This window comes from Bos indicus, chromosome 3, assembly GCF_029378745.1.
Source record: "Bos indicus isolate NIAB-ARS_2022 breed Sahiwal x Tharparkar chromosome 3, NIAB-ARS_B.indTharparkar_mat_pri_1.0, whole genome shotgun sequence".
Classification (NCBI taxonomy): domain Eukaryota; kingdom Metazoa; phylum Chordata; class Mammalia; order Artiodactyla; family Bovidae; genus Bos; species Bos indicus.
In genome coordinates, this window is record NC_091762.1 from 84586163 (window position 1) to 84599868 (window position 13706).

Sequence of the window (13706 nt, forward strand, 5' to 3'; positions counted from 1 at the left end):
GCCCTGCCAGTAACCACCAGAGGAACTTGGTTAAGTCACTTAGTCACTTAAGCTCTTTGGATTTCATAATGCTAGGAATAATTATAATAAAAATGAAAATCCATTACCTCTGCCACCAGCACCATTTACAGCACTGACATGGTCGTCACCATCCCAACAACAAGGACTCACATTGGGCAGACCCTGGCTAAGAGCTTTAAGCTCCTCATCCTATTTAATCCTCACACCACCACTAGGGAGGACTGAGGCATGAGGAGGGTTAGTAACTTTCCTGGGTCATGAAGTTGGGCGGTTACACCGGGTGGCCTTTAATGCTACAGATCCCACAGTCTCTTTTATATCCCCAAACAGCTGATGCGCAATAAATATGTTTTGAATTAAAAAGAGTAAATATGTATTCTATTTGCACCCCCTCCCCCCAAACTTTACTTAGAAATCTGTAAATACACATAAATGGTGAGAAAGGGCTTCTCATTCCTCTTAATTAGCACTGCGATTAGTCCAACCTAAAGCGTTTGTGGATTTTTGCTCCACCGAGGAGTTTTCCTCAAAAGGTTAACTTTGGGGAATTGTCTCTTAGATTTTATTCCTAAATCATTCATGCCCCTGCCCCCACCCTTCTTTCCTGTCATCTGTAGAATGTAGTCTTTGTGTCATTTCTTAATAAATGGTTTGCTATTAAGGAATCATTACAGTAATGTGGGCTATTGGAAGAAAGGGGTTACTTTAGTAGCCAACCCTCTTAATGACCTGCTCTTCAGTACACATTAGTAGTTGGATAAGGTTGTGGTTATTGAACTTCTGCCATCCACCAGAGACAATCTGCTCAGGCTTGCATTGTTGGAAAGAGAGGATGATGGAAAAAAATTTTTTTTCTATCCAAAATTTCAAGCTACTCTGCCTGGGAGATGACAGGCACTGAGTTTATAACTTGCTTAATGGGAGTCAGCGGGGAGTATTACCTAAACGACCAGTGTGGCCAGTCTATGGTTAAAAGCACATCTTCTCTGAGAGGCTGCGTTTGGGTACTGTTGTTCAGTCACTCAGTCGTGTCTGACTCTTTGCAACCCCATGGACTGTAGCATGCCAGGCTTCCCCGTCCTTCACTATCTCCTGGAATTTGTTCAAACTCATGCCCTTTGAGTTGGTGATGCCATTCAACCATCTCATCCTCTGTTGCCTTTTTCTCCTTCTGCCTGCAATCTTTCCCAGCATCAGGGTCTTGCCCAATGAGTCGACTCTTCACATCAGGTGGCCAAAGTATTGGCGCTTCAGCTTCAGCATCAGTCCTTCCAAAGAATATTCAGGGTTGATTTCCTTTACGATTGAATAATTTGATCTCTTTGCTGTCCAAGGGACTCTCAAGAGTCTTATCCAGCACCACAGTTCAAAAGCAGCAGTTCTTCAGCACTCAACCTTCTTTATGGTTCAATTCTCACATCCATACACGACTACTGAAAAAACCATAACTTTGACAATATGGACCTTTGTCAGCAAAGTAATGTCTCTGCTTTTTAATATGCTGTCTAGGTTTGTCATAGCTTTTCTTCCAAGGAGCAAGCATCTTTTAATTTTGTGGCTACAGTCACGGTGTACGGTGATTTTGGCATCCAAGAAAATAAAATCTGTAGCTATTTCTACTTTTTCCCCATCTAATTGCCATGAAGTGATAGGACTGGATGCCATGATCTCAGTTTTTTGAATGTTGAGTTTTAAGCCAGCTTTTTCATTCTCCTCTTTCACCCTCATCAAGAGGCTCTTTAAGCCAGCTCTTTAGTTCCTCTTCACTTTCTGCCATTAGAGCAGTATCATCTGTATAACTGAGGTTGTTGTTCACCAAATACTTATGGAGCAACTCTAATGTGCCAGGCACTGCTCCCGGTGCTTGAGATCCATCAGTGGACAAGATATATAAAAACCCTTGCCCTGGTGGTGTTTACATTTTAAAGATTAAAAATCACACCTGGCCCTCCCTCAAATCTGCATGACAACTAAAGAAGATGGAGTAATGGCCAGTAGGTATCCCCCAAGAAACACTATGAGGACTTAGCAGTGGATTTCCAACTTCTAAAATAAGCACTGAAAGAAAAGAGAGGTCCATTGCTCTCTAGAGTGCATACTCTAATACACTCACTGAGATTTTGTGAACTCGTACTTTAAGACTAGAGGGGACAAAAAAAGTCCAACGGCAGCACACAGCTCTGAGAGCCCAGCACAATTTAGTGTTGTTTGGCATGCCAGTGGCAAAGATCTTGTAAGAAAGTCCACGTCACAGGCACAAAGGAGTGAACATGGGCAAACACTTGGTCTTCTTCCTATCAAAGGCGCAGTTGTAAACGTACAATGCTATGAAAACTCAAGCAAATCTGGAATCGTCGTTAAAGGGAATTAACTTGGAAAGTAATTTATGGCAAGAAAATTCAACTCCTTTGTTATCTTCCTTTTACCATAATATGCTTCCTGAACACTGCCTATGAGAAAGGGCTTTTAGAAAGAAAAAAAATAAGTATAGTAAAATTAACTCATTTTATCAATTTGTGCTCTCGGCCAGAGTTTCCTGACTGTGGCTACGAGGGGCTGTAAAACTGATGAATTTGCATGGAAAAAGAAACCAGTGTAAGTAATTTGTGTAAGAGGGAACACGGACATAGACTGCTATAATTCAGACACCCTGCAGATAGCAGACTGCTGCAGTGTGAGCAGTTATGGGTTAGAAAAATGACCACACTGCAGTCAGTCTGACTTGAATGGAAATCAATCATAAAGGTACTTTCTCTGCAGCTTCAACACCACAGTCTTCAGCAACTCCTTTGCCAAGCAGATTTCTGGTCTGTAAACCGTGCGCTGATCTCCTTTCCCCTTTCTTCCATTCTGAAAGATCTGGCCAATGAAGGCAGGGAGTGTGTTTTTCCAGAATGGAACATAAAAGAGAGGCACTGAACTAAAACAAGGGTTTCCCTCTATGTGAAAATGAACTTCCCTGCTATTATAAGATTGAAGCAATGTTTTTTATGAAATGAAGTATTAAGTGCCAAAACCCAGCAGAATGCTTTAACCCTCTCAAAGGCATCGCTAACACAGAGCACCATTTTCACACATTCATGTTTTGAGAACCAAAGGTAAGGAATATGTGTGCCTGGGATGGCAAGAAGGTAAACAGAGGAATTTTTATTTCTAAAAAATTTTTTTCCTTTACTAAAATAAGAACCATTCACTGATACCCTCCTTCCTCCCCACTATGAGCCATGAAGCTGGTTCATCTTTGATAGATAATTATTAGGAGTTCAATTTGTAAATAAAGCATATTCAGGCACTTTATCTATAATCATAAAGTCCAGTCTTGGGTCTCAATAAACTTCCATATCGACTCTATAAAGCAAAGGACTGTCTGCTACTTATTTCTGTATTCTCAGCACACAGTAACTCATGCTTCATACATTCACATCCAACAGATGACTATTGAGTTGAACTAAAATTATATGAGCTTGTTAATGAAAAATGGTGAGGAACTAATATTTATCCAGCATTTATTGTGTGCTAGGCAATGGAATAGGTGTTTTATCTGAATTATCTCATTTCATCCTTGCCTGGGGACATGGAATGTGTATTTGTATTTATTCTCATTGACAAGTAAGAAAACGAGCTGTGCGGTTAAGCAGCAAGATCAGGATCACAGCTAAACATGTGACAGAGCAGGGCCTTGAGCCCAGATATCTAGATACCTGCAAAGAAACACAGGTGAAACACGCATTTCTCCTTGTCTTTCCGTCATCACTGGCTACTGGAGAGATGAATTTAATAAGATTTAAATAGAAAAATATTTATCACCCACCACATAACTGGCAAAATGACTATCTCATCCTCTCCCTTCTCACTTCTTTCTTTTTAGAGTTCTGAGTGTCAGGCAGTAGTGCCTTCACTGGGTGAAGAGCCAGACACATGGTCCAGCTGAGCAACCCACAGTGGGGTTAGTGATGCTGACGGGTCTCTTGCATTTGTGGCTTCTGCCTTTGGGACCGACACTGATTATCTGCATTTTAGAGTATCATTTCGTCACAGCTTTTGGTTGAGGTTGAATGTGCTACCCGTTTAGTATATGATACAGCCTGGGCCATGGGATTAAGTCTTTTCTGACAGGGGATGGATCTGATGGCCTAAAAGGTCTTTTCACCACAATGATCTATAAACCAGGGATGGGCTTCTAACGTAACCCTCTTAACCAAGAGTGCACTGGGACTATCCGACTATTAGCTATTAGGAAACCAAACTATGTCAACAGAGTCCCATCCCTACAACCTACAAATCCAGCCATCTCCAACAATTCTCAATATTTTCAGCAAGACCTGTTTAGTTTTTTTCCTCTTCCACCTGTTGAAAAACTCTGGGTGCTAGTATGTCCTCATATCAATCACATATTGGATTAAATCCGTTCCCAGTATTTGACCTAAAATGTGGCTTTTCTGAGTGTGATTCCCATCAGTCTTGTCCTTGACATGCCTATAGAGTCATCAGCAATGGTCTCTACAATCAGCAAGAGTTAGTGAGGACACTATATTCCAACAAAAATCTCAACATAGTATTTGAAGTCTTATTGTGGGGTAATATAAGAATTCTGTCAGGCTTTTGGAAATCCCCAAAATGTCTTTTAGTTCCCTAAATGTTACTTATTGAATATAAACATCTGCTCTGTAAAAATCAAGGCTTATGAGTGCATAAGTATAGACTTACTAAAAACTACATTGGCAGAAATGACCTCCAGCATGCTGGGATTTTTATGTCCATAATGAAAAAGAAAGTGAAATTTTCAAATATTGTAAAACCAAATACTTTTTAAACCTGAAAAAAACCCACAGTATGGCTGGCCACTTAAAAGATTGTTAACATGTCAGTGTTTAGACTGAGGATTTTTAAATATCTTGCTATCCATTCAAAGCCCTGGAAGAGAAATTTCCAGGATAACATAGAAACATAGGCTTTGGCTGAAAGCTTGAGGAATAAAAATTTTTTGGATTCCTAAAGTAGACAAATTAGATCTAGTATTGGCATGCTCTTATTCTATCAGAATTACTAACTCTGAAGGGGTCACTAGAATGGTCCTGGTAATAAATTGATTTTTAGAACATGAATTCTGTAACCAGTCCCTGTTAATTTATACACACACACACACATACACACACACATATTTTAAATAAATTTGCTGATAGTATGGTCAGCTCAAAGATCAACTCTGAGTAAAAGATAAGAGACAGAATCCCTGTTCAATAATAACTACAGTAGTTACCATTGCTGAGCATCTACTATGTGCTAGATGCTTGACACTTTCCACTTCATCCTTAAAACACTCCTGAAGGGGGCTTCTATTTCCATTACTCAGACATAGGCCCAGCACACAACTGGTACTTAATAAATCTTTGCTGATTGAATAAATGATGGTTACCTATGAAGAGAACACAGCTGAGAGGGGTTAAATGTTGCCCAAAGTCAGCTAGCAGAGCCAGGTCACCTATTATCTCTATAACTATTTTATAATACCATGATGCCATCTTGTATTTGATTTTATGTAATATATCATCCAAAGAAAGAATTACCTAGAAAAGATGATAAACAGATGAACAGATGAGAAGAGATCATAACAAAACAGTGTGTACATCAAGGTGTTAAGCGTTTTGCTTTTTCCTGAGTCAAATCTTTACAATAAAAATATTCACAGTCTGGCAAATTTAGCAGAAGATTCAGCTAAGAAAAGAAAATAAGAGGCTGTCTAAATCTTGCCGTAAGAACTCACTGCTTCAACCAGGAAGACTGTAGGGGTGTGTGTGTAACACACCCTTCATGCACCGCATTGACTGATGGGTCTGCTGATGTCATGAGCTTGTCCTTATCCTAGCTCTGATTTCAGCTGAGATGGTGATCATAACACCACTGCCAGAGCACACAACAAACAACACAGGGTATATGCACATTTCAATTTGTAGGTAAGCGTGGGAACACTTTTTTACTTTATGTGGCTCTTTCTCAAGTGGGTGAGGAGAGGAGGACAGGAAAAAAAATCATGTTTGGCCACACATACTGTGAGCCAGGACTCAGAAGAATGAGTAGTTTGATGAAAATTTCTATTACTGCCAGTTCATTCCATTTGTTGCCAGCCTTACTGTCCAAATATTCACCCCAAATATGTCAAGAAAATTAAAAGAAAAAATTTATACTACAAAACATCCTTCTGAACTAACTCAATTTCAGTATTTATTTTGAAAATTTATTGAATTATAGTAGAGGAAACCCACTAAATTAAGCCAGTAAGACTGGCATTTTTTTTCTTCCTAAGAGTATGGCAATATTTATTACTTTATCTCTCGATGAGGGGCTGATGAAAACTAGAAAATAAAACATTTGCAATGTCATAATATATTCGGAATAAGGTGGCTTTGACAGGCAAAGTGAAAAACACATACAGAGCCAATCAGTATTCTCTATTTCATAATGCAACAGATTTTCTTGAAAAACTGCACTTTGGAGATAGGCGTTTTGATTTTTTTTAAAGGAACTCCTACTCTTTTGTGTGCTGCACATGATACCCTTACTCTGGAAGAGGTGCCATTGACTTCTACAGATAGAAAATGTGTGATGTTCATTTTAAAATTACTAGTAGAGCCTGCTATTGACCATCTAATTATGCCGAGTTCCATTTATAAACATAGCTAACCACTAAGTTTATGGAGACTTTTTGTGCTGCTTTAATAGGATATTGATCGAGAGCATAGTTTGAGTGGACTGCCATTGAATTGTGTAATGGCAAACAAGAGGCAAGGTCACAGCCACTGTTCATGCTAGGGCTGCAGTCTATTTTTTATTATAATCTTTCTGGTTCTTCCTTTAATGCTCAAGCCCAAATGGTTTCTTTCAAAAGAAGAACTTGCGTAAGAATATAATCTTATTTTTAAAAATAATTTCCATGCCCTGATCAAAGGTGAACCAATACGCCACTTGTTCAGAAAAGAAAGTTTCATATCTACTCCACTTTAACGAAGACCTAAAACCCAGCAAATCTTTAAAATGGCGCCCCCGAAGGACGAGGACATTCGGAATCTCTTATCCTATACTAATTTCTTCATGAGCCTTTCTTTGCAAGAACATTTTGTAATTTTCAAGTTTGGGCTTGTCCCTGTCAAAGAGATTCATTTCCTCGTTGTACCTTGGAGGCGAGTTAATTCTGTTGTAGTAGCTCCATCGTGGCAGGTTAGACTGTTACCAAAAGAGTTCCTACTAAATTGGTGGCCAGAAAACCAAGGGTGTAGATGTGGGTTCCCCAGAGATGCACAAAGGACCTAGAGACTTCAAAAAGAATTTTACGAATGAACTGCAAGTTGGATCTTAGCAACGATTCCCGTGTGAGAATACAGAAGAGTGCGCATTTCTAAAGCAGCAAACAGCCACTAGGGTGCCACCTCATGCCAGGCTGAGCAGACGCCTTCCTCCATTCACTCCTGCTCTCCATTGACAAACACCTCGGGAATTCTGTAGCCACCCAGCAGCCTGGCTTTGTGGCAGAGCCAGGATGGTTCAGCTGCTGGATTTTAATCGATTCTGCAGCAGTGCAATGGGAACCCCAAATCAGTCTGGGTAACTGAGAGTGGTTTTCACACCCAAAGATTCTAAGGCTGGCCACAGTGTACTGAGAACCCTGGCTTTTCAAAATTCCAGGGCCATGAAGTCATCCCCAGCCACGAAGTTTACTTAACCCTTGCAGCCGGCTCGGGCGTACAAACCACGGCTAGAAAATTAGAACCCGTCAGGCCAGAGTCACAATGGCCTGTGTGTATTTGCGGTTTTCCTCTTTTCCCAGTGAAGTATTTAAGGTTTCAGAGTCACTCCACCAACTTCAAGACAGTCAGCACTTTAGAAGGAAATGGGCAGAAGGAGTGGGTTTTTTTTTTTAAGGAGGATTTTCTGGGTTCATACCAGGCAGAATATCTGACAGCCTCAAAGCACTCACTCTGAGGAAAACATCGGTGCCAAATAAAGAAGAGAGGGTGCTGACAGAGAGCACCATCTAAGCGGCATCATTCAGCTGCCAGTGGAGTGGGCTCTCTTTGTAGCAACTTTATGGGAGACAGACCCATCTGAAAATGCTTCTAGAAGGCTTTGTTTGAAAATGCAGCATCATGTCAGAGCCATTTCAACAGATGGTTCCTGCCTCTTTCCTCACAGTATTATGCTAAAACAACTTCAGTGACTCTGAACCTCATTGTCAGCACTTGTAAAGCCCCTCCCCCAGAGCAGAGAAGACTTCTCCCTTCTCTCTGGCAACGTGTCTAGTGGTCTGTATTCCACCCTCCCTCCCCCAGAACAAAGTAATAAATAACCAGAACTACTTTCAGATGGTCCAAGCACAGGGAGGGAAAAGGTAGGAAAAGAATGAATGTACATTTACTTTTATGCTACAGACTTGCTTTGCTGCTAAGAAAACCAGAACTATCCTTTCTTGCCTTTCACGGACTCCAGATGATGCAAAAAATTAAAAGTTAGGTACACAGCAGACAGGCTTCCCTTGTAGCTCAGATGGTATAGAATCTGCCTGCAATGCAGGAGACCTGGGTTTGATCCTTTGGTCGGGAAGATCCCCTGGAGAGGGAAATGGCTACCCGCTCCAGTATTCTTGCCTGGAGAATCCCATGGACAGAGGAGTCTGGTGGGCTATAGTCCATGGGGTTGCAAAGAGTCAGACACGATTGAGCAACTAATACACACATACACACACACACACACACACACACATGGATGATGCAAAGAAAGAGGTAAAGAAAGAGGGAAATTGCTGGGAGACAGCAGCAGGAGCCTCTGATTCTAACAGGTGTGTGCAAGTGAGAAGGATAATTAAATGTCGAGCAACCTTGTCACTTGACCCTCATCTCTGAACGTGCAAGGCTAAGCTGGCAGCCCTTCCTTGCGTTTCTCTGCCACTGCCACCCTGTAGTAACATGATTATAATCAACAAACTTAGCACATAGTTATTTCAGTGAATCCTCCTGAGGAAACACTGAAATAGCATCTCCCTCCTCTATTAAGTTTAAAAGGAGGAAAACTAAAAACAGAAACTAACTGGAAACCTGGGGAATGTCAATATTTGTTTAGCAAATTTAAAAATTAAACTCAAAAGGTCCAGAAAGAGAAAAAATTTTCAAGCTAAGGCCACCATCAGTGTGAATGTTCTGGACCACGTATGTGGTTACAGTTAGTGGTGATGGGGGGACTGGGTGGAGCTGGGACAGACAGGAGGAAGATAAGAACTGTGCAACACGATGGAAGAAATTCTAAGACAGTGAGGACATTAGAAACTTTTACCTTTTACATCCAGGTAAAAGGCTAAACTATAGAAAGAGTAAAGGGATCCCTGGTTGGGGAAGTGGGAGGCACAGGTGATTTGTAAAGAAGTGAGACTGTTCTGTAATAACGGATGCATTTGTCAAAACACATAGAATGTAAAACACAAAGAACCCTCATGTAAACTACAAACTTGAGTTATAATAATATATCACTATCAGCTCATCAATTAAAATGAATGTACCACACTAACAAAAGATGTTAATAAGACAGGAAATTGGGGAGGAAGCCATATTGAAATTCTTTATGATCTGTTAATCTAAAACTATGAACTTAAACTTCTCTAAAGTCTATTCGTTAAAAAGAAAAAAATCAAACCTGAAAACAAATCCAGGAAAAAACTGTAATTAAGTACTTTACTTGTTTTGGTTTACCCAAAAATCATTTTAATTTTTTAACACAAAAATTAATAATTGAAAAGTTTATCAACTCTAACAAGAAATCATAATTTAGTAAAAGTACAGAATCTTTGGATTGTTTGCTTCTATAATTGTTATAGGAGTCTGTGTGTTAGCTGCTCAGTCGTGTCTGACTCTTTGTGACCCCACAGACTGTAGCCTACCAGGCTCCTCTGTCCATGGGATTTTCCAGGCAAGAATACTGGAGTGGGTTGCCATTCCCTTCTCCAGGGAATCTTCCCAACCCAGGGATCTAACCTGGGTCTCCTGCATTGGCAGGTGGATTCCTTACCACTGAGCCATCAGGGAAGCCCTACAGTTGGTTATAGGAGAGGTCATGACCAAAATGTCTACAGGCAGTTGAGTACAGCAAAATGAAAAGAGCAAGTTTCTGAACTTCGAGCATCACTGATTCCTTCATCTACAAAAAGGGACAATAACAGCAACCATGGGAGGACTGAATGATGTCTAGCACAAGGCCTGGTACTTAGTACTTGATACACTCTAGCTACTATAACTTTTCATATTAGTTTAGCATCATGCTCCTTCCAGGACTAACATCATGCATGAAATTAACTTATATGCCAGTTAGCTTATTTCTATCTCAGGGTTGCAAATGCACCCCAGCCCCACTTATCAGGAAAAAGTGTCCACTGAAGCATTTAAGTGGACGCTTAGCATCTCTACTGTGGGGAAGGGGGCAACACTGTAAGGAACAGTTAAGGATGTTGACGTTATCATGTGACCTGAATGTCTAGTCTTTCAGAACACTGTGTGGGTGAGGAAGCGTGAGCGGGGGATCCTTCCCCTAGCAGCCAAGGCAATCTTGAGACACAGACCCTGACAAACCTGGATTATAGATCTGCGGGAGGGAGGGGGCTCTACATGGCACTTTGGCCTGAAGCCACAGTTTCGCTGACACAGCCCAGTCCCACTCTTGCCAAACAGTTTCAGTCAGCATGAGGCCATGTGTGAGTGAATCCTAGAGCGATTACACAGCAGAGTGCAGAATCGAAAAGCATTTGGGAGCCGAAGGACGCTCAGGATGCCAGGCATCGGCAACACGGCCCTATACAGGGACAGGAAACAAACCAGGTCCCTCTGCAGATTCAATGTGCGGTCCAACCATAGCCCCTGGCAATTCTCAAGGCAGATTGAGAATTTCCTTGGCAACTGTGTGGGGCAGACTGATGGAAGTCTCGTCAAGATGGGCCCTGAGAAGCCTCGGGATATAAGACCTTAAAGGACACAGAGAACGTGGAAGAAGGCTGTGATTCTGCGGATGGTGAGCAGTGTGGGCCTTGGCCTACAATGGCCTAGGTCTTAGGACACTGACAGTAATGAAAACTTAAAAGGATGCACAGCAGCCAGGGTAGACTACAAAAGGTCTTGGGCACCAATCTTAAGAGGGTTTTCTTTACTCATTAATCTAAGGTGATATCCTGTAAGGGATCTATGAATGAATGTATGTCCCAGTAATGCCATCAGGATAGTTATACTCTTATACTCTATATTACTATTAAAATTATAAGAAAAAAGTAGGATGATGATCACCTTTTAAAAATCTTAAAAAGTAAAAAATATACATATGAGTGCATTACCATTTGTCAATGGCTAATCAGCTGTGCTGTGGCAGCAATATACCCTCCAAGTTAACAAGAAAATCTAGTCTCCAGCTCGCTGTTGGTACTCCTAGAACACTTCATAATATGGCAGCAACTTCACCTTTCCAAGTCATAAACTTGCTGCTCATAATGCTTCATTCTCTAGGTTTCCAACATCCCTACACCAGAAGATTACAGCATTAACCAAGGACTCTGGTGCTAGAATTCTAACACTAACCACGGTTACCTTCTTGCTGTTTCCCTGTCTAGTCTCAGGCTGCAAATTTCTTCAAGTTCCTTTGGGTTAGTCTAAACATACAGATTCTAGCACTACACAGATTTAACCTTTTGCCTACTTGTTTGACTTTGGATAAATGACTTAAATAGATTCTTGATTTAACTCATGTGTAAAAATGAGAGTAATATCTTAACTGACATGTTTATTGCAAGGATTAATTTTACGTAACATACATGAAAACCTATGCTTAGCAGACAGATTCTCTTTCCCTCTACCCCTGTATTCCATGCCCATACCTTGGTATCCCACTTTCTGTACTTTTAAGAAATAAGAATAGACAGAACCTGAGCTTGTGAGAATCAGGATAGCTTGCCTTGCTTGATCTGACATCTTGTCATGAGACTGACTTGCTTACTCAGTCAAGCTTGCGAGACTGTAATACAGTGAATGGAGGGTATGAACTTGAAATAAAAATATTTATTTTTACTCCAACTCACTCCTCAAAGAATTTGATGCAGCTTGAAACCAACTTCAACAATGCAAATTTTATCTACAAGTGGTATTTTGAAGTAGAAAGGGGATTAAAAAATAAAATTTAAATATTTGTTATCTTTTCCCTTGGTATTGGGACCTAGAACACCATAGTCAGTGTAGAAATGTGTTCTTTTCATGTGAGCCAGAAACTTTTGTTTTGTTTTAAACCATCAAGCATCACAGGCACAATGCCTAAGGCCTGTATGATCTTTTCAAGACCTGCAAAGTTATCTGAAATATGATGAAAATCATTATTAGGTTTTTGAAGTATAGTTGATGTATGATACTATGTCAGTTTCAAGGTTACTGTAGGTATACTTTTAAATAAAAACAAAGAGAAGTCTTTGTGGGACGGCAACAGAGTGTGTATATGTGTGTCTGTGTGGCAGGGTACAGGGAATTGGGGGGAATCCTATACCTTCTCCTTGGACTGTCTGGATTATATCATAGCCAAATACAATCAATAACCCTCTGATCAATGGGACAGGGTGGTGACAGGTACTTTTAATTCACTGTTGTTGGTGATTATTGACAAGCTGGTAATGATCATGCTGCAGGGTGTCACTCACGCTAAGGGCATTAGCATCCTTTGAAAGGTCAAAAACAAATTCTTTTAAAATGCTGAATTTCTTAGAAATCCAGAAGCTTCAAAACTTCTTTAAACCAGGTTCACACTATAAGCTAGGAAATACCTGAGACACTCAGGATTTCAGTTCTTTCCCTATGTCTCACATTAAAATATTTAATTTTTTCTGACTTAAAATTCTTGGCTGTCAAACAAACTACATGGCAAAATGCTTCCAAAAGGTGTATGAAAAGGATATTCTGAAAGCGATTTATGTCTTTAGGAGGCAAAAGGTAAGCAAAAAACCCAAGGCAAAACTGTATCAAATCAAGGCAAAACTGTATCAAATCAAGGCAAAATTATACTTACTCTGTGACACTCTTACTAGCTCAGTCACACTAAAAACACCTGATGTGACGAAACTGTCCTGGAAGCCCAAATGTCCTGGGGAAACAAAAACAAAAGAAACAGAAGTGTCATAAATAGAAGACATTTGATGAGAGAATTCCAAATATTAGTTTCATTGTGATTAGAAAATGTGAAGTCTAATTTCAGGTTCTGTTCTAGTTAGAGTTATGTAGGAGGGTACAGTCATTTAGTTATGAAGATGGTTTTTTGGTTTGAATCTTTGAATCTAGGGGTTATGGAAAGCTATGACACAACAACTGGGTGATTTTTGAAATGGTTAAAAAAAGAGAGTTCAACAGGAAATCCGAAACAAAAGACGATTTAAATAAATGGTTACCTTGGCTGACCTCTGAGACCTTCACAACTGGGATGAAAACACCCTACCTAAGAATCAGCTAGGATAGCTAAATTCCATAACAGTTTTTAAACATTATTCTCTAAAGAAACATCTGATCGGGATTAGCTATCCATTCATTCAAACCAAACAAGATTTAAAGATGTTCCTCTCACTTCAAGAGGCACCACAGTGTGACTCTTTAAAAAGCCAGCCTGCAAAGAACAAGCCCCAAACCTTGAAC

At 40.3% G+C, this 13706-nt stretch overlaps 1 protein-coding gene across 3 annotated transcripts in view; it reads right to left on the reverse strand.

Moving 5' to 3' along the window:
• NFIA (nuclear factor I A) overlaps positions 1–13706 on the reverse strand; it is a 399012-nt gene that overhangs the window by 131139 nt on the left and 254167 nt on the right. For all 3 annotated transcript variants that reach the window (XM_070780237.1, XM_070780242.1, XM_070780228.1), the window contains exon 4: positions 13090–13164. In XM_070780237.1, coding sequence (XP_070636338.1) covers positions 13090–13164 — 75 coding nt within the window. The remainder of the gene's footprint in view (positions 1–13089; positions 13165–13706) is intronic.